Raw genomic sequence first — 26,227 nt, forward strand, 5'->3', positions numbered from 1 at the left:
TGGTTTAAACCAAATCAAACCACTCTTTCAATCAGTCACACCTCTCTTTCAACTTGCCAAAGTTTTGACTATAGGTCCAGCTTGGTCGGTCAGAAGTTAATCTCATAAACTCTTATCCTTGCAGTCTCCAAATTCATCAAGCCATCATATGCACAGGTAGATCGTCGGCCATGTGGATCTCGCCCCACTGACGTTTGAGCATCTGTAGCAGTTTAACCTCCTCCTTGCCATATTGGAAAAGAAGGCGTAGACTCACCTCGGGTGGAGATTTACGACCCTTCAGGTCCTCCTTGGGGCTGTAATATTCGAATGAGGTGTCAACCTCAATCTCGTCATCCTCATCAGAAAACACGAGAGTAAGGCATTTGTGAGGCTCCTGCTCAACTAGTATCCTTTTCAGGTACTCAATTTTGCGAACCTCAAGAATTCGGTGCCGTGGCTTGTCTGGCAATCCTCGGGCAAATTCCGGCAGAGGATAGCTGACAAGATCTTCGGCCACAAGACAAAAATGTTGATTTGTCAAAATTACTGTACGTGGCGACGCCTTATTGACCGCTTCAACCAAATCGGTTGACTCTACAGGGATCTGAAAGCCCAGAATGTAGACCCAGATGAGGTAGGGGTTCTTCGAAGGGAAGCTTTGTTTTGAAATGTCCGAGATGATATACATAATGTCAGAGATGGTTTCTTCACCGGGGTAGCAGAAACGGACTTTACTCGGATGAACATACTCGATGCCTTCCATGCTGGACCGGGTCTTGGTCACCAGGCTGTAGAAGTCTACCTCTGAATCTGACGGCGTATCAGCAGAGGTCACAACATGAGAAGAGAGCGCCGAGGAAATGACCTGAAGGAAAGTTTCTGTGGCGGCACACTCTCGGGTAACAACTGTGCAGACAGAGTCTTCGTTTGCACCAGTAAGGCGCAAACATTGGTCAAACATTCCAATGTTGATCTGCACAAGCTGCGAAAGGGGAATGATGATAAAGGCTCGGGGAACTTTGGCATGCTGACAACCTCCACGGTGCAGAATTCCAGCACAGTGGTGATCTTCATTGCTCAAGTCTGATTGTAGAGTTGCAATAGCCGAATCAGATTTATGCCGGCAATGAGTCATCCACATTCGTTTTATTTTGGGCGGCATTTCCACTTTAGCATCAGAGATGCAGTAAAAAGATTTTGAAGTCAACACGACCAGCGACGTTATCACTTGGTCAGGATTCTTGTAAGGAACAACATCAGCCCAAACAACATACAGCATCTCCTCACAATCGTAACCGACATGGGCGATGTTCAAATGGAAATACTCAACTAATTCCCTACCGTTCATTTTGCCTAGGGCTTCCAAACAAGCTGACCTATTTTTTACTAGTTTATACGATTGGTTACACTTGGTCAAATAATTCAGCTGATCTTCACAAGGAGTGGTGAAACTAGGTCGACGGATTTCTTGGCAATTGCGCAATCTTTCAGATGGTTCCATTTCTGGGGTTGACGTTGCAGAGTTACTGTTATAGTTGATGGTGAGAAAATCTTTATAACTCTGCGTCGACTGATCACTCATCCAAGATGTTGATGACGGCTTGTTGTTTTCGACATCGTTGTCCTCATTGGCACCGTCTGGTTCTTGCCGAGCAACCAACGAAAGCCTGTCGCTATTTTGCGAACGTAGAGTGGTGAACTTCCCCAGATATTCGTCCCTGGTGGCGGAACTAAGAAAGTGGACGACTAGGCATTCCACATCTTTGTCCTGTTTTCCGAATTCCATGGACAAAGGAAAGAGCTCATACCGGACGCTATCCAGATGTTTGGGCAAATGGCAGTGCTTTCCGCTTTCTCGCCATTTGAAGCTGATATTTCGACTTGCCATGATGGGATGAGCGCTTAGTATTGCATCACCTCCTTTATCGTTACCGTCTTCTGAAGGTTGTGGATAAGAAGATTGGAAATTGTTTAGCTTCAAGAGATACAGGTAGTTTTCAGATAATGCAAGAGTGCGAAAATGACCATCTGATATCACAAGGGCGGTGAACGTGATTTCCACCGAATAAAGTTTTTCTTGCTGTTCAGCCTCCTCGATGAGGCTTAACAATTGCCTCTGGTTGGCATCCTGCACAATTTTAGGCTGACCATGTTCAGGGTTGTTGTCGTAACATCTGAGAAGTGCATCAGAAAACTTCCTCACCTGTGATGACTCGACCTCATAAAGCAAGAAAATACCACTCGGACCAACAAACGATTCTTCGAGTTGAACAAAATTATGACTGATCAATATCTGCTGTACGTTGCAGAGAGGAAGAATATAGTACGTGATTGTATGAGGGACACCTGGGAAACTGGTAGTGTAGCCCTCAAGATGTTGAATGAAGATACGTTTCTGGGTGAGGACTACACAGGCAGGGCTAATCACATTTGGATGGGTGTACTGTAAGGAATAACTCCAGAACAAGTGTTCGACACATTCCCCGTCGGAGCCCGTTGAACCTATCAGGTTAGAAATGAGGTTGTGGCAGAAATTTTTGTTCAAAGTGGAAGGTAAGTGTTCATACTTGTACACAAAGTTGCTAGCTTTCTGGTGAAGTTCTCGGGGACGATAACTTGAAAGAAAAAAGAAAAAAAAAATATTAATAAAAGATTTATTCAATTTTCACTTTATTACTTGTCTAAAACAAAAGTGTTTTTTTTTTATTTGCTTCATTATCTCTCCTATATTTGATTAAGTGAATTTGAGAATAATTTTTGCTGCTTATTTAGTAGTGCTGGGATGATTTTTTTTTTTTTTTTTACATAGGCATCACCACTTATCCAGGCCAAGAGGCCACTCAAGGATAAGGGTTAAAGAGTGTACAGTAGAAATTGGACAACATAGTAATCATTAGTAATGAAAATTTAGTGAATTTGATAACTTATATAGAACGGCTCATCAAGAACTTATTTACGTTAGACTTGAACACAACCATATTGTACTCAGCCGGAAAGCAGGAAAACGGAAGACAATTCCACAGGCGTGCAGTTCTAAGAAAGAAGCTTTGTTCATGGAATCTATGTTTAGGTTTAGGCACAGATAAAGAGTGGGGGGAATTATTGATAGTGTGTACAGCTAGACGAGTTTTTCTTGTCAAAGTTTGGCGAGGGGGGACCATAGATTGAAGCTCAGTCGAACACTTTCCATGAAAATAACGATACATCAGAGACTCTCTTCTGTGAGATAGAGGTTGCAAGGAAGAGAAAAGGACATCTCCTACGAAGCTACGAAGTCTATTTTGAACTCTATCAAGGCAGGACAAGTCCTTTCTAGCAGCTCCTGCCCAGATGTGGCAACAGTATTCCATCCTTGGACGTACCTGGCTCTTATATAGATAGAGAATTGCATCAGCAGTGAGATATTTACAGGATCGATAGAAAGATCCCACCATTTTTCCAGCAGCCTTGATGTACGTGTTCCATTTAAGATCAGGAGTAAAGGTCAAGCCCAGAAGCTTGTCAAAACTTGAGGCCTCCTGAAGACGAGAGCCATTCATTTCAATTGATGCCAGATGTGGATCAGAATGTTGATGATGTAAAGAGAGAAGGAGTATTGGAATCGGAAAAATTTGAGCCTATTTTCCGATGCTTCCATTGCTTGTAGTAATAATAAAATAATAAATATTTATTGATTTAAACTTCCAGTAAGACTAAAATCTCTAGATCACACCCTCACAAGTGCGGTTTTAGGTTTGAGAAAATATAAGCACATTTAAGATGTGTTTTTACAGTAATCGGGACAAAACAACACTTTTATAGTTAAATATTTAGAGATTTATAAAGAATCGGAATCAGTAATTGTATCGGAATCGGGAAAAATATTGGAATCATCCCAACACTATTATTTAGACCTGTACTTATTTCGAAAAACAAGAAAAACCTTTACGGTGTACTTCCTTGTCACGGCATCAAGATGTTATATTCCAAAAATCACGGAAATTGATCAAGTAGATGTTTTTTTGTTTTTTTTTAATTTAAGAAAATCAAATTCTATCATTTTTAGCAATTAAGTATTTTTAGCAGCAGTTACTTCTGGAGAGAAAGGAGGAGATAACCAATGATGAATTTTGAATTCTCTCAAATATAGAAACTGGTTTCTCTTACATCGAGCAGCGCATAAAATTTGATTTTCTTAAGATAAAATTAAAATAAAATTTAAAAGAAAAGAAATACTTGATCAAAGTACGTAATTTTTAAAATATACCATTTTTGTTTGATGAATGCTATACTTATTGGCCATGGAACAAAGATGGTATATTTTAAAAATGATGTAATTTGATCAAGCATCATAAAGATATTTTTTGCATTTTCTTTACTTAAAATTTTCATTATAAGTGCAAGTTTAAACAAACACCTAATCTTTTTTTTTTTTTTTTTTTTTTTATAAAATTATCAATATTTTGGAAGTCATATGGGTTTGAAATTAATTAATCATCTCAAGTAATCAGTATAAACATTATGCCTAAGAGAGAGAACTTGAATATTTACTATACACTATCCCCAAGTGTCTAATGTCTCTTTGCACAGGGGTTTGTTAAAAGAACCTGGCATAAGGATACTTTTCATCACAAATAAACCCTGACTAAATATTCAAAATAACATGGTACTTGCAGCCCAAATAAGATTCTTTTGGTATGGCTTATACAAGGAATGGTGCACTTTCTCCAAGTGATATTACCTATAGTTTTTTGTTTTTTTTACTTGGGAGTCACCACTTATCAAGGCCCGAAGACCACTCGAGGATAAGGGCTAATAAATGTAAGGTGGTAGTGAAGTAATCGTTAATGACGTAGATTGGGTAGAATTTGATTATTTATGGGGACAGCTCGACAAGAACTTGTTTACATTAGATTTGAAGGCTACTATGTTGTATTCAACCAGGAAGCAGGACAGCAGAACAGTGTTCCACAGGTGGGCAGTTCTGGGAAAAATGTTTTGTTCATGGAATTTGCGCTTAGATTTAGGCAGAGAGAGAGAGAGGGGGGTGAAATCGTATGTAGTGGTTGTAGCTAGTCGAGTGTCTTTTTTTGTTTTTTTTGTGAAAGTTTGACAAGGTGGGTAAGGGGGGAGAACCATAGATTGAAGTTTAGTCGAGCAATTGTCATGAAAATAATGACAGAGCCGAGACACACTTGCAACGTCTCTTCTGTGGGAAAGAGGTTGCAGGGAAGAGAAAAGGGCATCACCTATTAAGTTTTGAACTATCAAGGCAGGATAGGGCGCGCCGAGCGGCTCCTACCCAGATATGGCAACAGTACTCCATTTTAGAGAATACCTGGCTCTTATACAGAAAGAGGATTGCATCAGCAGTGCTAAGTTGACTAGATGAATTTTTGCATTAGAATCTGGTAAGACCAAAAGAAAGACACACTATAAACCAGTTAACTGTTCAATTAGTGAGAGGAAAACCAATGTTTTTCAATTCTTTACTAACTGAAGATTTGAGTTTAGAAGTAAAGGATAATTTAATGGAACACTTGAATATCTATGTATCTCAAATAAAGGTCCAGTTCCCAGAAATCAAAGGGGCCCTTTGATTTCTGGGAACTTCGACTGAAGTAAACTGAAACACAATATACAAAATTGTTTTTATTTGTAATTATGATGAAAATCTTTCATTTACATTTTTCTCACCGTTTGTTTTGTAAAAAGTTTATTTTTAAATGAAATCATTTCTATTCACACAAAAAAGAACGTTACTTTTTTTCTCAGTATCTGTTTCAATTTGGAATTTCGAACACAATATAGAAATAAACAAGTTAAAAACTATTCTTTTGTATTTGGAAATTAGTAACTAAAAAATTGCAAAAAAATAAATAAATAAATAAAAATAATAAAATATAAAAAAAAGATAAATTTGAACTTTTAAATATTTTGTGCTAAAAACAAATAAATTCTAGTTTTAATCTTATAATGATACTCATATTTGATTTATGTGAAAAGTTATTAGGGAGATCCAGATTTATTTTTTTATTTGAATTTTTAGTGCTTCTCTAGGAGAAGACCCATACTGACTGGAATGTTTCTCATAGGAATTTATAGAACAAACTGGAAATGGCCGACCAAATAGTTTCCACAAACAATATGAAATGGCAGATGACACTAAAACATGAAAATGCAAAACTGGGTTAAAATAGAGTTAAAAAATTTTTTTTTTTAGAGGTTTATAAAAATAAATTACTAAGAGGGTAGAGGTAATTGAATGGTTATATTCCATTCAAAGATATGCTGTTTGGCAGGATAAAAAGGTCAGATCACAAATAAACACGGGAATAGAAAAAAAGGAAAAGACAACCAGACGGAGAGTGAGATCATTAGGAAAGGGAGAAGACTTTTGTTACATCATAGAACAGTTAGCAGCTAAAAACATATTCATATACTGATTAGAAAAGAAAAAGTGTCTCTCGTTCTACCCACCCTCACTGTTTCTGCTGCATGTAAAACCAAATAAGCTTCTAGGCTTGACCTTTACTCCTGATCTGAAATGGAACACATATCAAATCCATTGACAAGGTCGCTGAAAAAAATGGTGGGATCCTTCTACTGCTCCAGTAAATATCTCACTCCTGATGCAATTCTCTACCTATATAAAAGCCAGGTACGACCAACGATAGAGTACTGTTGCCACATCTGGGCAGGAGCTGCTAGAAGCAGCTTATCCTGCTTTGACAAAGTTCAAAATAGACTTTGTAGCTTAGTGGGGGATGCCCTTTCTCTTCCCTGCAACCTCTTTCCCACAGAAGAGATGTTGCGAGCCTGTCTCTGCTTTATCATTATTTTCATGGCAAGTGCTTGTCTGAGCTCCAATCTCAATCTTATCAATTAAGGTCTCCCCATGCCAAACTTTCACAAAAAACACTTGTCTAGTCAAAACCACTATCAATAATTTCCCACACTCTTTATCTGTGCCTAAACCTAAATGTAGATTCCATGAACAAAGCTTTCTTAGAACTGCACGCCTGTAGAACTGTCTTCCATTTGCCTGCTTTCCAGCTGACTACAATCTGATTGTCTTCAAGTCCAATGTAAACAAATTCTTGAACCATTCCCCTAAGTAATTCAATTTACAAAATTCCCACTACTTCTGTTTACTATGCTATAATCACATTGACTAATGGATACTCATTAACCCTGATCCTCGAGTGGCCTCCGGGCCTTGATAAGTGGTGATTCCAGTGTAAAAACAAAAAAATAGATAAAAAAAAACAACAAAAAACAAACACAAACTGTCAAGCTATAAATCATTATGTCGTGAATTTTATTTCAAAATACAGTTGAGTTATATTTAGCCAGAAAATTAATTGCTCTGAATGAATGTGATTTCAAGCTTCTACAGCAGTTTTGCCTCAAGCTCCACCACTACCACAGGAGGACTTAAATGATGTCAAGATATGTGGTCTTCAACTAATAATGGACACACTCCTTATGCAATGTAGGTATCAGAAAAAGGTTTAATAGAAACATTAATGACAATAAGAAAACAAACAAAACAAAAACTAATGTTGTTTATGGCATGCTATCACTACTATTATAGCTACGTGAATAAATCATATAAAGACGATTTTATTGAAGAAAGATCGAGAGAACGGCTATCAATGAAATAGGTGTACCAGATAAGAGTTGAGACTGGTATGCTACTTCTGACAGCTACAAGACTGGATCAAGGCTGTGTTAAGTGGTGGAATTTTGATCACAAGCATGTGGAAAAGCTTTCTGGAGTATTCACATAAGTCAAGCCAAGCCTTATTCCAACATAACAAGAGATGTCAATCAAAATTAAGGAGAAATACATGATTGACACAGAGTAAAAGAAAAGATAGCAGTACAACACATTTTATTGCTGATTAAAACTAAAACTTTCTTAGATTAACTATGAGCATAAATAAAAACATAAAATGTGATCATCTGAGATTGTTCAAAAATTGAGTCATGGACAGGAAATCTCAAGTGACACAAAGTGAATAAGATGGAAAACTAATCTTCTTTAGCTAGCTGTATGAATAGATTCAGGCGTCTTTTTTTGAGCTTTAAGTATTTTGAGTATATTATAGATCGGAGTATTTTTGTTTAGGGGATACAAGTGTAGTGATTTCATTGGAACACATTTGGTGAAAGTACTTATAAAACAAACACAGAGCTTCAGCACTGTAGTGATGTGACTGGGCTAGGAGCTTGGCCAACAGTGTGGAACTTATTAGATGTTCTGTTTTGCAATCTGTATAAAAAGGGGAGGCTAGTAGTTGGGGCATGAGTCCAAATGTCGCAACAATACTTCATGCACAGGCAAATGGTGGTTCAATAGAGATATAGGATACTGGCATATGCTAGAAGTTTCTAACCCAGTAGAGGGAGATTACTTTCTTTGGAGCAGATTTGGCAACATCTTTTATGTACTTATTTAAATTCATGTTGACTGAGAATGTCAGGCCGAGGAATTGGAATCTCATGTAGCGTGCTATCGACAGGATAACCAATAGTTGGAAAGATTTCTTATAGTTGTTAAAGGAAAGGAGCTTTGTCTTAGTAGCATCACATGTTAACATCCATTTTTGGTTCTATTCCACTACAGATTGGAGGTCAGTTTCTAAGGATTCGGCCATTATATGTGCCAGCATTTGACCGATTACGTACACAATTTATGGGATAAGAGGGAGAGAGTACCAACCCTAGTTGAAGTCAGTGCCTCCTATAATGCTGGCTTAAAAAAAGCTAAAGGAAGAAGATAACTAAATACTAAAGTTTTATGTTCAAATTAAGTTGAATTAACTTATTTCTGTTCGTACCAGTCGGATTCATCCATGACAATCAGTTAGACAGTTGTCGGGCTGAAGTATGGTGTTGCTCAGCCTCAGTAGTTAATCAACCCTCCCAGGCTTTACCTTTTCTTTGAGAAGGGGGTAGTTTATCGCTAATCGTTTCAGGCACCCCTACCAGGAAATGCTGAAAGGGTTGCTGAGGCATTTTTGTAGGCCAAAGTGCATTAACATCCTGGAGAGGTAAATAAAGTAAGGTATCCATCATTTGAATAATCATAGGATCTACAGAGTTCATGAAAAAAATTTTTTTTAAATAATACCCAATGAACAGGAGAGATACAAACAATTGTGCTTAAAGGAAGGGTTACCAGATGTCTTGGTAGGAGTTTCTGAAATTGTGGGTGAATATATAGCATCCGGTAGGATGCCCATCCTCAACAAAAAGATGAAAAGTAAAATATCATTAGGTACTGATACTTACAGATGATTTTTATCAGACTTTTGAGAGAAGCCTGATACAGAAGGACAATCGTTTTTCGGACAATAATTAGATGATTGGTCAATTTGCAAAAGCTGGTCTACTTTCAGAGGTTGCTGGTCAATCTGTTGCTGTTGTGATATTGATTGCATATCTTGGTGGTCAGCTGATGAGGAATGATTTATTTGTAGGACAGTTGACAAAGACTGGTCAATCTGATTATCTGTTTGGTTAGTATACTGATCCGTGATCAATAAAGGATCAGTCGAAACAGTCTGACTGATCTGTACAGACTCATCAATATCTTCTGCCTGATGACTAACCTCCTCTGATTGATTAATCTATGAAAGAAAAAAATAAATATTTTTTTTAAAAAGTACATTTAATGAGAATAACAAAAAAGTTATAGTTAGTTAACTTCCAACATGGCTGATACTGGAAGTGGTGACAAGGCAAATCAGTTCTTTCACTTTTTTTTCTCTCATGCCAATATCTTCCTTGTGCATGCAATTTTTTTTTCTATTACGTATTTCCAATCATTATTTTTTAATTTAATAATCATTGGAAAGTTTTTTTGGTCTTATTTCAATTAAGAATTATCAAAATTAGTTTTAATTTATTTTTTTAAAGAATTATTGAAAACATTTTAAAATCTTTTAAAACTATTTTTGGAAGATCACGTATTGGATACATTTTTGCTTTATAATGTTTGAAATTTTGTTATTTTAATTTCAATAATTTTATTTTTATATTTCCAGAAACATTTATTATATAAATTCAAATAAAAAACATTAAAAAAAAATGTATTTTCATAATTTCATATACATATTTCTTATGAAATTTAAATAAAATAAAAACTTTTTTAATTTTATTAAAAGTGCAAATAAAGACTAATTGTGTTATTTTTATCTGTATAATTTTGTTAATTTTTCTTGTCTATTTTTCAATAATGTTCTTTTCTTATATTTTATTTCAATAAATCACTTCACAATAGAAATACTGAAGTACAATAAAAATGAAGAAACTGATTTGCCTTGTCATCGCTGGTAGCAGGCACGCCAGAAGTTAGGAAGTATGTCAGCTGACTATAACCAAAAACATGCATTTCAATAAGAATAACAAAAATAGTTTGGTATTTATGTTTTCTGTGCCAATCAATTCCACTTTCCAGATCAACTATGCACGAAAATGGTTCCAAAAGCATCCTTGGAATTGTCTTCAGAATAATATGAACATACCTTTGCAATAAATTTGTTTTTGATTCATTTTTGCCACATAAATGTTTAATCATATTGTGCTTGTAGGAACTGTTTTATAGTGCTAGCTTTTATTTTATAAACAACTAGTGGAGGGGTACCCGGCGTTGCTCGGGTGTTTGTAGGTGTGTGTATGGGGGGGGATAAGTAATAACCCTGAAACGATGTTAAAAAAATCAGAAAAACCAAAACCAAAAACAGGGAAAAAAAACAAAAAAACGCTGTGTGTAGGGGGGGGGGAGTAAACTAAAGAATAAGCAAAGTAAAAAAAATAAAGAAACGTTGCCTGTGTGTCTAAAGATGTAAAAGAAAAAAAAATAGTTTTGGTCGTGAGGCTGGATTGAACCCGGGAGCCTTGACGCGGAGGTGAAACAAACTCCAACCACTTAACCGTGTAGGCCAAGAGTAAGAGGAATTGATTATAGTGTTAAAATAAGGCTTATAAAGCAAGTGAAAGAGGTTTGATTGACAGATAGCCACTAAATGAGGTCATCGTGGGAGCGTTACGAGATGACGTAGCAGTATTTTATTTTTTTTGTTTTACTTCACATTAGCGTTTATTAAATTATGTATTTTGTTTCCTGTCTAGACATCTCTATCTGTCTGTCTGTCTGTCTGTCTCTGTTTGCGTTTGTGTATGTGTCTCTCTCTCTCACTTCGTCTTCCTTACTCTAAAGACTGTTACTAAAAAAGAAAATGGCGTCTGGCTGTTTTTTTTTTTGTAAAAACTTTGATCGTTAATATTTTTGTAAGCGTATTTTTTTTTTACTTCACATTTTTGGCTTGTCATTTTTCATTTAACTGTATCTAACTATTTTTAATGAGCTAATAACTTTGGTAACATTGTCATAGCATAGAAGTTCATAGTTTAGCTTGTGTGAGGGTTAAATTTTTTTTTACCGATAACAACATTTTTAAATTTTAAATTCAGACTGCCATTAGAGCTTGCTGACGTCAAGAACTCCAATCTCTGGTCCCCCCTCGCCAATCTTTCACGAAAAACACCCGTCTAGCTGAATCCACTGTGAAAAATTTCCCCCACTCTGTATCTGTGCCTAAATCAAAACGCGGATTCCATAAACAAAGCTTCTTTCTTAGAACTGCACGCCTGTGGAACTCTGTTCCGTCTGCCTGCTTCCCACCGGACTACAACTTGGATGTCTTCAAGTCCAACGTTAACAAATTCCTAATGAACCGCCCCCTTAAGTAAACACTTCATCAAATCTCCACACTAACGTAATGTACTTGCAATAACCCTTATCCCTGAGTGGCTTCCGGGCCTTGATAAGTGGTGATCACTGTGTAAAAAAAAAAAAAAAAAGATCACGTGACATGACTCTACGGGTTTTAAATACAAGTTGACCCAAAATAAATGGCCCCGTGTATACTTTATGTAGAAGAGTTGGCGCCCGTATTTTTTGGGGCAGTTATAAATCGATTTAAAAATATGTAATGTTTAACATTAAAATGTCACTTTTTTTGGCCCCCCCCCCCCCCTGCAGAAAATCGATCAGTTGACGCACTTCTGATGGTCCTTTTGGGCTAATTTTTCGATATTTGTCGTCCGGAGGGTGGGGCTTTAATATGATACCAAGTTTGTGAATTTTTGTTCCGTCGGTCAAAAGTTTTTAGCAGACACACAAACATACATACATTTTCGCTTTTATATATATATAGATAAACTGTGCCTATCTGACATTGTTTGGACATCTTTTTCTGGGTTGCAAAATCAGAAAGTATAAAACCCGATTCCAGTTTGTAAGATTCTAAAATTTCTGACTGCTGCTTGTTACTTTAAAGTCTTCTAATATTCAGACATAGCAGGGTTGTAGAATTAGAGGGAAGTCAATTATAAAAGGCAAAATGGGTGCAAGCGTTTGTGTATGTCCGCAAAAGGCCTTTCAGATCGGGGTTCTGCTGTTGGTTAAATTCTGCAAGAAGTTTTCCTATACTTCCGAGATCATAATATCTGAGATTTGCAAATGAACACTTATTTTTTGATAAAGTTAAAAACAATTCCAACTGTGCCGTCGTCTCAGGTGTTTGTTTTTTTCGTATAATAAAGTGAAACTATTCGAACGCAAACAACAAAAAGCGGGAAGCTTACCTGGCCCCCCGCCAGGTTTAAAAGCAGCATTTAATAAAGCTGGAAGCTTACCTGGCCCTTGGCCAGGTTTAAAAGCAGCATTTAATAAAGCAGGAAGCTTACCTGGCCCCCAGCCAGGTTTAAAAGCAACGTTCATTTTGCGCATGCGTGGTGACTCCTATGATTCCTAAGTTAATTACCACATCATTGAGTTCACTATCCTCTTTGGCCTAATGGTTAGCGAGGAAAACTAATGGCCCTATGTTTTCAAGTTCGATCCCACCTCTCTCTCTACATTTTTAAAAAAATTTTTTATTTCATCCTTGTGCTAATATCCTCCACCTGGGCAACGCTTGGTACTTCCTGCTAGTATTTTCTAATCTCTAAAGAATCAATAGCTGATTCTTCAAAGATTAGAAAATTTTATTCCGTTCAATTCTACAGCTCATCTTTTTACTTTCATTTCTTTAGAATTTTGTTAACTATACAATTTCTTTATCAAATTATATGTTTAATAGGATTTTGGAACCTAAATTCATTTATTTTATATTTTTTAAAAAATATTTCAAATTATTAAATCAATTTTACAAATACTTACACACACACACACACACACACACACACACACACACACACACACACACACACAATATCTGATTAGCTAATTTATGAATAGAGATAGATTTTGAAAATAGGATTCTGAAATCTTAATTTAGTCTTTCAGAATTTTTGAGATAAGGATTGATAATTTGTATTATTTGGACTACTGTTCTCATCTTGGATGATGTGCGGTGTAACAGATTAAGTATTAAAGTTCTAAGGTTCAATCGTCAGTACAAGCAATACAAAGAACAGAATCTCTATTATATAAAAGGAATTTTGTGTATGTGTGTAAGAGGGAAAGAGAGACAGAGTTTGTTTTCCATAGACTCAAAAATGGCTGGGCCAATTTTTATGAAATTTCACACAAATGTACTTTGTATCTAGCAGTGTTCTTAGGTTTTGTATCAGAATGTCTTCGATAAACCTCAATAATTAAAAAAATACAATGAAAGAAGGAACAGGCGATTTTTGACCAAAGTTAACAGTCCAACATCATAGGTGCATTTGAGAAGTTTTATTACCACACAAGCAGAAAATCCCAGCATGTAAAATCAACAGTAGGTTCTTTGATATGAGAGGGGTGCATTCGAAATGAATGTTTCTATTTAAAGCACAACTGAATCATAATACTTGACTTTTTCATTTTAAACTTAAATTCAAGCCATTACCACTGCACAAGCAGAAAGGCCAGGCATATGAAAATCAACAGTATGTTCTTTGATATGACAGGGGTGTATTTGAAATGAATGCTTCTGCTAAGAGCACAATGGAAACATGATACTTGACTTTTGTATTTTAAACTTTAAATTTAAACCGTTTATATAATTTTATAAAATTAACAGTAGGTTCTAGACTACAATGTATTATCAACTAAGTCACTGTGGGGATGCATGTGAAGCTTCCTCCTAGTGCTCGTGATGGGTTCTCAACTAGAGCAGGCAATCAATCAATTTGATTGAAAAATGGGCCATTTCACAGATTTTGATGACAATAAAAATATGGGAGTGTGAAGCATTCATTAATCATCATTTAATGTCGGTCACCTTACTAGTTAGCTATTTTGAATAAATTATTAATTAATCGATTTTCATTTAAATTTTTTCAACTCATGCTTATTTGTATTTATACACACATACACAAAATATCTAATTAGATAATTAAAAAAAAAAATATATATATATATATATTTTATATATATATATATATATATATATATATATAAAATCATTTTTAAATAAGATTAAAAAAATTTTTTTATCGCATTTTTGATTTTAATAAATATTCAAACTAAATAAATACAAAAGTTCTTTTTATTCATCACTCTTGTAACGTTACACACCTGTTAACATGTAGAAACCAAGGACCTAACATGTAGCAGGGTACATCACAAGGAACATAGGACAAGTAATAACTTGATTCCTTTTTTTTTTTTTTTTGTAAAAACGGCATTTATTTCTAAGTACTTTCCTGAATAAAACTCATTCTTTCTGACCTCTTTCCTCTCGAACATCATCGGTCTCTGCACATTCTTTTTATAATCGGTCTTGGATATTACCTTAAACTATATCCAATGGTGAGGCCCTAGCTTGCGGGCTTTGGGGAGTGTGGAGCCACCCTTTAATTGCCATTGCTCCCAGGTCCACTCTGCCTCAGAGTGGTAGTACCTTTTAGGGTCCCAACTATGGTTAAATAAAAACTGGCATGAAAAAAAAATAAAAATAAAAAAAATAATATATATATATTATATTAAAAAAAATTTTCTTCAAAATAACTGGATTTGGCATTAAATAATCAGAAAAGGGTTGATATGCCGTAAAACAAAAACAACCAAACCAAACTTTTTATAATCTTTTTCTTTTTTCCTATTGTAACGTCATTTCGCACATGGCTCAGCATTTGCATGCACGCTGTTACACTCTTACACTGTCATAAAAACTAGTTACTATTATTTAAGTCAATAATACAGCAGAGTTTTTTCAAATACTGTATGTATATATATATATGTATGAATGCGTGTGTGTGTGAATACTTCTCAATCTATATACTCAACCGATCTTTGATCAACACACTTGTAATTTGGTATATAGTATAGGATATTCAGACATGTGAAAAACTTTTTTTTAATCAGTTTTTATTTGGACCAACGGGCTGCTAAGGAGTCAAAATTGAAAAATTGGTACGTGGGAGTTGTCAGATTCTTTATCTGTTTGCTGTTTCACAAATGTGTATGCGTGAATGGTTCCCATGACAGATTCATTATGTTAAAAATAAGTAGGTTTGGAAACACTTTTTAAACATTGTGTCAAACTGTCTTAATGGTTATCATACTTGACTCACTGTCTTTAGGTTTTGATTGCGATCACAAAGTACTTTTTTTTTTTTGTACTTACAAGAAGTGAACTGTTTAGAAAAAACAATACTTGCATGCCTGTCTCAGTTTCTGTATAAATTAAAATATTTATGCATATTTTACAACCGGGCAATACCAGGCAGCCTACTAGTATATATATATATATATATATATATATATATATATATAAAGATGAACAATCCAAAAACAAAACTTTGAATGCCTACATTGCGCAACTACTTTTTAAATAGTTCATAATAAATCAATGTTTGGTTTTATTTATAATTTTATTGTCCTATTTTTCCTTATATATGCAATAGTTTTATTGATATTAACTAATTAAGTAATTTAATAAAAATAAAACAAATTATTAAACCATTTAAAAATATTTGCAGATTATTTTTCAAGGGAGATAATTTAAATTAAATAGAAAGATAGAGGTATAAGAGGAGCAGGTAACCCCCCCCCTTTCTCTCTCCCCTGTTAGCAAGACCAAATAAAGAAAGGTGGAGCTGACTACTCCTGCCCATTAGTGATCAATGCCACATCTAGTCATAGAGCAGTTTGATCTATTGAACTTATAGATAGTAGATTTTGGGGCACAAACACATTCTCTTCAAAAAGGATATTATAAGTTCCACCCTGAGGTCTCACAGTGGATGAGACATGGCAAATTGTATACCACAGTGACTCCTTCTGCTTAAGCAACAATGATTGTGTGGTTCAATAAAGAGTGAAGAATTTTAGAAACTACCTGGCAAATATACCCAGTGAACCAAGTGCAAAAACAATTGTGCTCAAAGGGATGATTAGAATCTTAAAAAGATCTCTCAGTTGGAATGTACGAGATTAGTGGGTAAATATCTGGCATCCAATAGGACACCCCCATCCACGGCTTCAACAATAGAAAATTGGACCCCCCTCCCCCCCAAAAATAGATACTAAAACAAAGAAAATGCTGGCACTGTACCGAATAACATACAGAAACTAGTGTCTGCCTAGGATATATCTACCCAGAGGAACAGGAGGTCTTTTAGAAATTGATCATCAACATTGCGCCACTATTGTGAGCACCAGGCAATATATGATGAGCACCCAGAATTTAAACCTCTTGATGGTACATGAACATCACAAAACAAGAGTCAGCAGAATAACTGCCATCACAAAACTGGCTAAAGATTTTGAACAAGACTGTCTTACAAATGAAACAGAATCAGAAAACAAGCTTGCTATGGAAATAGCCCAAAAGTATCGCTAAAAATACACCAAAACCTTCCATTGCAAAAACCTGGAAGAAATGGGCCAACCAACAGTGTGGCAAGTATTTTCTGGATTAACTCACTCAAAACTATATGGATGTGGAAGGCTGTATACACTGGCTAAAAAAGAGGATAGCTGTTCAATATGCTCAGGAGAGGATAATAATGGCAGCCCAAGATCAAAGCTTGATGCCCACTGCTTTTAAGAACATGAGTGGCTTCAGCAATGACAACAAGTACAGGTTCTGCCATGCAAAAGTAGAGAATTTGAGCCACCTGACATCTAGCTAAAGTTCTGCTAGAGGACAGTTACTATACAATGCAACACAATGGAGGGTGTAAATATCTCCATTGACGATCTGTAAAAAGTTGAATATCGAATGCAGCAGCAAATCCTGGGAACATGTTTACCAGAAATAACAGTTGGAAATAAGTTATACACCATCCACTATGACTATGCAATCCCTACAGCTTTGTACCTAGAAAACAGAGCTATAAACTTGACACAGGGTTATAGGACAGGGAGAAATAAGCAACCTTAGTAGAAGTCAAGTGTCCCCTATGATACTGGGTTAAATAGAGTTGAGAGGGAAAAGATAACAAAATACCAAGATCTTATGTACAACATTAAAAGAAATTGGAATCTTAGGGAGATCTCCATCATTCCAGCAATTATAGGAGCAACCAGATCCATGAAAAAAATTTTTTTAAACTACTTGGCAAATATACTCAGTGAACCAAGTGCAAGAGACGTACAAGCAATTGCACTTAAAGGGGGCAGTCAGAATCTTAAAAAGATCTCTCAAGCCAAGCTAGAATAAAACGATAAGAAAATTATAAAAAATAAAATTATATAAACTGCGTCAATCGTTTTATTGCAGATTAATAAAATATCAATATTTCACTAAATATATGCCATAACAAAATGAAAATTATATCATCAAACGATTCCTTTAAGGCTAGCTATTTCTAAAATTTTTTTTATTCAAATTCATTTTTTTACAGTAAAGCGATTGACACAGTTTAGTTACTTCTGTAGATGGATATGATTTAGGGGAGATAATTAAAGGTGGTGTTTAATTTTTAGACTTAATCTTCATGTTTTTGAAATATCTAATAAAAAAAACAAAAAAAAAACCGTTTAGATATAGTGACAAGAAAATAGTAAATAAAAAAAACTGAAAAAAAAACAAAAAAAAACGAATGCCCCAACAAAGACAGAAATTTAAAAAATATTTAGAAACTCAAATTAAAAAAAAAAAATAATTGAGATTATTCAAACTACTATTCTCAACTTCATTTTTATATTCACAAGATACATTTTTATTGTATAGCAAAAACTAAAATACCTTTTTTCCTCTATTCAATTTTCTTTATATAATGATGTTTTTTATTTTATGAGAAAATTTGACAAATTAGCAATAAGAAGTTTTTTTTAACTATATTTAAATTACATTTTGTCTGCTGACCATTCGACTAGGATTATCAACTGTGTACTTCTTATATTAACTGTCTGACAATCAATTCCAACAAGACGATATCAGAAGAATAAGGGGTTTTATTCAGCCAGTGATTGTCTGTAGCTGAAAGGTCAAAAAGAGGGTGAGTTACAATTTAAGCACATAATTCAATTATTTAACACTTTACTATACCATTCTTAATACATCTCAATCTAGCTGCTTCCTCAAAACTGCCGAGAGTTACATCTGCTACACTTTCTGCCTATCATTTTCTAGATCACATCTTAGATGCTTCATCAACTTCTGGTTCTCGCAGTGACCAAATTCTATTCATTATCATCAATCATCTCATGATATTCATTCAACTTAATCTACCCATCTCAATAACGCTTGCCTTTAAGTGGCTTTTAGCCTTGATAATCAGTGACTTGTTAGTAAAAATTAAAGAAGAAAAAAAAAGAGCTTGTATTGACATCACTTAACAAGACCATTGCTAACCACTCTTTGATTATCTATTTAAAATTGTGTACAGTTATATTGTGACCATACATAGAATTTGCAGCATCAGTGTGAAACCGCCATCTTGTTCCAAATATTGATTATTTATATAGAAATTGTGCCATCTTGTTTCAAATATTGAATATTTATATAGAAATTGCTCCAGACAAAGCATGAAGCCACTTGATGGCAAAAAAAAAGTACTTCAAGGCCAAAAAATAGCCAACGGCAAGTGTTAGATGGGCAAATTCCAACCCAGAAAGCAGCAATACTTCCGTCTTCGTCAGAAACATCACTCATGGAATGTGAGGACTTAAGGACAAAATAAGGGAAGCGAGAGTTACAAGGTTTAATTTCTACTCTCCTTGCCAATAATTACCTCGAGCACCTTTTTTTATCTACGTGTCTAACATAGGTAAATATGTCTACAAAGTTAGGAAACAGCACAGCTCTCATGACTTTCAGAAACATTTTTCATGTTCAGAATTGCTAAAGCATAAAACAAACTGGTTGTTGGCTGCCAAAACTGCATCCTTTAAAACTTCCCTAACTTGACCTCAAACTACACATGCACATAGGTATATCATGACTATGTGCCATATGTCCACTTTTGAGCATTGTACACAATAGTTTCATAAGCATCATTATGAACTTCCAACCATTTTTGGTATAATCTCTGACCTTCTTCCCACGCATCTTTTCAAACATGGGAACCTTTATGTGAAACACAGGAACACATACAGAATATCATATTGAACTTTATTTAATCCATGGAAGTAGATTGTTCTTATTCTGTCAACTATGACAAGATAGAATTGTTAATTCATGTGATTCTTAGTTATAAGCCTGTAGGAAGCATTGAACCTTCAACCTCCAAATGACTATATCTTAGAGAGAAAAAAATTAACACTATAATAATAAATAATAATACCACACATCTGAAAAAATTAGACTGAAGGCGGCATGCTAGCATATATCTTGAGACATTTCATTCTTGCATTACTTCCCTTGTTTTCTAGATGGTGATAGATGATTTGGTGTCTCTGACGAAACATTTTCCAACAGATATAATGTATTATGATTAGAGCTATGACAACAGCATATTCTTTTCATTGTTTCGACGCTCTGATATATATCCAACACAGTTAATCAACTGAGAACCACATCACTATCTATAAATTCATATAAGATATCAACAAATACACACTCAAGAGTCAAAACAATGAAAAGAATATGCTGTTGTTAATGCCCTAATCATGATATATAATCTGTAATATAAATTTTTTATTATTATTAACATTTGAATGTGAACAATTCTTACTTTTATTTGATAAATGTGTAATATTTATTTCTTGTAATTAAGTTAACTTTATTTTTTATGTGAAACAATCTTAAAAGTAAATAAACATTTCCTACAAAAAAAATATTCTTATGCGAAACTACTTATAACAATAATACAAATACTAATAATAATAATTCGTCTAAGAATGTGATAAATTTCTTCAGTTAAAATATCTGCTGAAAGATGTTTCGTCAGGGACACCAAATCAGCTACCACCATTTAGAAAATAGGGGAAGTAATGCAAGAATGAAACGTCTCAAGAAATATGCCGAAATGCTTTGAAGACTTCCAAAACTCATACTAGAATTGAACTCATGACGTAATGGTTAAAAGCATTGGTTACAATCAATACTAGATGACAGTCTTCAGAAACTTAAATGTTCAATCATTACTACAGGTGATAATAAACAAAAAATTAATTAGCATTTAATAATGTAACATTAATAAGTAGTAATACTACACAGCTACCCAAAATTATGTTTAAGTCTTCCAAATTTTATACTTGAATTGTCCACAAACCTATGGTATAAGGATTAAAAACATTGGTCAACAATCAGTACTAAGTGACAGTTTTCCGGTGGTTAAATGTTCAATCTTTACTACAGGTGACAATAATTAATAACATGTTAACACTTCTAGACGAGAATAGTAATCTGAATAATCAAAATCCTCATCCAAAAAATTGGAGACCATAAGAACGATTGAGTTTTTGTCTAGAATACTCCTTACATTAAAAAAAAAAAAAATTAAAGAACAATCTGTATGATGTATGTATTAATGATGAAATGAAAATATTTTCCAAAAATCATGTAAATTAATTAGTTTTTTTTTTTAAATAAGAAAATCAAATTTTATGATTAACAGGGGAGGGAGAGTCTTGCCTGACAATTTGAAAACAATCTCAAGAAACAAAGGGAGATAATTCAACAATAACTAAAACTTGCAAAATCTATGATGTAATGCCTACAAATTCCATTAATGGCTTAAAAATGATTTTCTTTATAAAAATAATACTTGATCAATTTATATGATTTCTGGAATATATTTTTGTTTCATCACAGGTCCGTGCATCTTTATTTTTTGTTTTTAATATAGAGGGAATTCTAGACAAGAACCAACATTTTTTGTTAGTTCAGAAGACGTCTCTCAAGATTTTGGTGAAAATAACCCACGTTTTGTAGCACCAACAAAAAATTCCAATCATGCATTTGTGTGTAGGGGCTACTCACTATAATTGAACTGTATGTACAAGTCTCTTTGATATCATTGGAAGACTGAGTGATGTGTTGATTGTTGGCTTCTGCATCCTCCATCTCCTTACGTTTGGCTACTGCATGTCTCTGGTGCCGAGAAAGACTGTTAGCTAAAAGACTAGAGTGCTCAGCAAGAGAGAGAAGTGTTGGTTTCGGTGCAAGTTCATTATTCTTGTCTAATCCTGAAAATATAAATAGGCTCAATTTCACATGAGTACTATTTTAACGAAGGAATGTATCAAAGTGACAATTGCGTCACATTGATTGCTATTCAGATGATTAATTATAAAAAGGCAAATGACTGATCACTGTAAAACACTGAACAAAAAAGAAAAAAGTCTTACACAATAATCAACACCTTGTCATATTAAGAGATCACATATCAATTTTGTACATAATTATGCCATGACGGCTCGTGAAAATATCCAACCATTTAATGGAAACAAATCTAACAATATATATAAGCTAGGTACTGATCAAGAACCTGACCCAAGGTAGCATCTGTATCTTCTGACAGTTTACAGTAAGTTGGCGGAAAAGTCAACACAATTAGTCAATCAGCCGATGATAAAATTGTTTTCATTGATGGGGGGAAAAAAAAGCCCTTTTCTAGTCCATTTTTTGAAAAATATAAAATAAAATAGATTAAAAATATGGTCACACATTTTAGAAGACACTTATTTTGAATAAAATTTAAATGAGAAATTTGAAAACATGAAAATGTCAGAAATAATGATAAAATAATTTTATTTAGTTTTGTTGTAATTCCAATATATTTTGCTATAAATAGCTTCATGAGGGTAGGAAGTCGGGTACAGTTTTTTTTTTCCCCTTCATTTTGGTGTTCAGGAGGAGGCAATGCCTCGGAGTGGAAGAGAAGAGAAATGTATATCTTATTCCACTTGTTCCACGTGTGCTAGGCTCTAGTTTTGAGCGGGAAATCTAAAGTAAAAATATGGTTGCACACTTTAGAAGACACTTATTTTGAATAAAATTTAAATGAGAAATTTGAAAACAGTCCGGACTTCCTACCCTGACGAAGCTATTTATTTTATGGGTCTTTAGCTGGTTAAAATTGTTTTAAGGGGTCAAAAATGGGTCAAAATTGAAAAAAAAAAATCATTAAACATTTTGGACATTCATTTTTTTTTTAATTACTTTATATGCGTGTCACGTTGGTACCAGCTTTGAATGCTACAGTTTCGATTCTAGCTGATGGCACCTAAATACTTTTTTTTTTTTAACATTTAAAATCACAATTATAATAATATATACAAAATCTGGACAAATTAAAATATCATATTTAAGCATATTTTACGACCAAGCAAAGTCCCCCTCCCTTGCTAGTCTTTGATAAAATAAGTCACATGACGTTCCCCTGCTAGTTATGTATAAATTCTAGAATTCAACAAGATGCACCTGAAGAATGTCGGAGGTTATACGGAGCGAAACACTGTGAGAACAACATCCACGATGAAAATTGTAGTCCAAATAATAATGCAGTTAATCTAAAATATCACTTTGTGAAAAAAAAAAAAAATAAATAAATAAAAACAGTCTCAGGTGTCAGCCTTTCAATATCTGAAAAAGAAATCTTATTGAGATTTTCAAGTTGCTACTTGAGAATTATCTGAAGAGCTAACACCTTCCCCCTTTTTTATCATATGAGCAATAAAGAGGCCCAAATGCTAAGTGACAAGTCATAGATACTTAAGTACTCAAGTAAAACAAAATCATTCAAACTCAATGTAGTAGTGAATATCTGATTATATCATTTTGCACGCTTGTCACCATGCACATTTCATCTGTGCCTAAATCAAAACGTAGATTCCATGAACAAAGCTTTTTTTCTTAGAACTGCACGCCTGTAGAACTCTCTTCCATTTGCCTGCTTCCCAGCTGACTACAACTTGGATGTCTTCAAGTCCAACATAAACAAATTCTTGATGAACTGCCCCCTTAAGTAATCCAATTTACCAAATTTCCATTACTAACGATTACTACGATATTATCCCATTGACTACTGTACACTCTATAACCCTTATCCGCGAGTGGCCGCTGGGCCTTGATAACGAACACATATGTAAAAAAAAAAAATAAATAAATAAAAGAAAAAAGTATTTTTGTAATTGTCTAAATATTTGGTGAATGATGAGAGAAGTTGTGAGAGGAATGGAATGATGTAAGTAATTAAGAGAGGAAAGAACAAGAAAAGAGAGGAGCAAAGAGAGAGAGAGAGAGAGAGGGGGGGGGAGAAAAAGAAAGAATGGATAAAAGATTATCTGTAGTTTATCGTGACTGAACAATATTTTTTGGGAAATTAATTCCTATTGCAGTCACGTTAATTCTGAACGAGGTATATACTATTTTATGACAAATATCTACAGAAATTGCAAAGATGACCATGTTGTAATGTTCAGGGAAATAATCTTGTGTCAACGGATTTCACAGAAAATTCTTGGAAGACTGTTGGTTGATGTATGATATGAAATAGAATAATGTGGCAAATGGTTTTTAAGCATTTGGTGATGAAGTAAGGCTCATCTTGCTGCACAATTTTTATATTGCAGTTATTGCAACATGACGGTGAAATTATCAATTAAAAGGATGTTCTATTACAGAGATGCATACCTATGCTCCTTTTGTTCAATTAGAGCTATTTAAAAAAAAAAAAAAAGAAAGAAAGAAAAAGAAACCGAAGAGGTTGAATCGTAACAAGGGAGGTAATCATTTTCTGAAAACTGAAAATCTTAAAACTATGTTGTCTTTGAAAACTGTTTTCATTAATAAGTTTCTACCTTATTGTTTTTCATAATTTTTGGATATGTTCATTACTACAACATGGCAATTAAGTAGATAGCATTGGTTCTACTTGAAATTCAATTTTTAGATTTTCAAATTTCGCTCTAATACCAAAAAAAACATTAAAAAAAAATGCAGAGAGAAAGTTAAAATTAACTATCAGTTAATTTATAAGAATGTAGAATCCTGTTGTTGTGAGAACAGTAGCAGCAAAACAATTCTCATAAATACTTAATTTTGATGGATTAATTTCTATAAAATACCCAATTTTGATTGGTTACCAAAATCGGACTTCAACCAATTAGAAAGAGTTGTTCTGGGAGCAGAACACCTGTTTTGTACTAGCTAATTTAAATGACAACCCAAAAGCAGTCAGTAGTGAAAGACTCAACCTGCCACATGAACACTTGTCAGTCACAACATGGTGTTATCAACTACTACTAAACTTCTTGCAGACAAAACTAAATCTTTTGCTTCTAGGCCATATAGCAGATAACACAAGAGATATGCATAAACTCACTTATGCATAAACTGTCTAAAATACAGGAAGGCCACGTTAATACACTGTTTACTTAGTCAATCTGAAGTTTCCACATAAATTCTTGTCAAATGTTTCCCTAACACTGAAATCAGCAGTTACTACTAAACTGTTCATGTGAGTGAACTACACACATGCATAAAAGCTGTTGATAAACTGCAAATCCTTAATTTCAATTTTAATGAACAAATACAGATTCTCTCCTTTTCTTTACGGAGACCTCACTCTTTTACTCAGGCTTTTAAACAATTTATGAATAAATTCTAATTTATATTTATATGAATTACCTGTGTCATCTAATGATATTAATTTCCCATTACAAGAAAAAGATATGTGAAACGACGTGGTCTCTGCCAACAGCTCACCACCCCAACGTTATTTTCCGTGGATTTTTTATTCATCTTCTTATGGTTATATCGTCATTGTTTCTCACACTGGCAGCTGTCAAAGGGAGTGCATGGACTCACAAGTATAAAAAAAAATAAAACAAAATCAAAACACTGATTGACACTTCAAATATATTGGCTTGACTCTGGGTGTGTGCTACATCATTGACCCTTTACATGCTAAGGCCCACATCTATATGTACGGTTGGGGCCATTTCCATAAGTTATTCTACTATCTCCTTTGAATCGTGATGTTCAGCTCTCAACTCGTCAAGCATCCAACTAATGGTCCAATCTGACTCACCAACTGTTGTTAAGTCCAATTCATGATTGCCATAAAAACTCCAGACCGTCTGTAAACCGTTCTTACTGTCATAACCCATAGCCACTCCCCCAGTGTCATAAAACTCATTGTCAATCCTAAAGTACCTGCAAACCAAATCTAAATATATCTCAAGTCCATTGTTAACATCATTCTGACCAACCATCCTATGTCAAGGTTCTTTTATCTACCTACCTTCTACTGCCTAGTGATAAATCCTATTTGCTATTTCTTTTGTTACCCAATGATTTACTTCCTTTTCTTTTGTTATACATTTTTTCTCTTTTCCCTTCTATTTCCTAGCACTGGGGGGGGGGGGTCAACTATAGTATCACATATATTACAAAAATTGTCTGGACTATTATTATTTACATTGTTTAAATAAAATTTTTAGAATGATTAAAAAAAAAATCATCCAATAAAATTCAAACAAGAAGGGAAGAAGAGTGCATTTCCATATTGACAATATTTTGATGATACATGTTATCAGTTGCATACCAACTGAAAAATAAGCAGAGGATGAAGTATAGCCGTTAACAAATTTGTTCAACAACTTACAGATTAAATAGTAATGCTGAAGCTGCTAGATACATGATGATTAAAGTCTATGATGCAAAACATTTTGTTTACCTCTCACATTGTCATGGTGAATGTATTCTTCTCTTTCAAGGGACAATAACTGTCCCTTCTTAAGTTCAAGAGAAATGACTATTATTTTGTTTATTTTGTACCTATTTACTATGCCTCCCCACGGGACAGAGTTAGACACCAGGGTCGTTTTATAATGTGGAGAAAAGGTACAAAAATAAAAAAT

General features: G+C 34.3%; 1 protein-coding gene across 4 annotated transcripts in view; it reads right to left on the bottom strand.

The window, feature by feature from the left end:
• Positions 1-26,227, bottom strand: part of LOC145297563 (nischarin-like) — a 109,168-nt gene continuing 82,941 nt past the window's right edge. For 2 of the 4 annotated variants that reach the window (XM_080143571.1, XM_080143570.1), the window contains exons 15-17: positions 21,342-21,547; positions 9,262-9,599; positions 1-2,597 (exon numbers count right to left, since the gene is read on the bottom strand). In XM_080143571.1, the coding sequence (XP_079999697.1) occupies positions 137-2,597; positions 9,262-9,599; positions 21,342-21,547 (3,005 nt within the window). In that variant the 3' untranslated portion in view covers positions 1-136. The remainder of the gene's footprint in view (positions 2,598-9,261; positions 9,600-21,341; positions 21,548-26,227) is intronic. The other 2 variants (XM_080143573.1, XM_080143572.1) reach the window with 1 other exon arrangement.

This window comes from Euprymna scolopes, chromosome 18 (genome assembly GCF_053919585.1).
Source record: "Euprymna scolopes isolate OS-2025 chromosome 18, ASM5391958v1, whole genome shotgun sequence".
NCBI lineage: Eukaryota > Metazoa > Mollusca > Cephalopoda > Sepiida > Sepiolidae > Euprymna > Euprymna scolopes.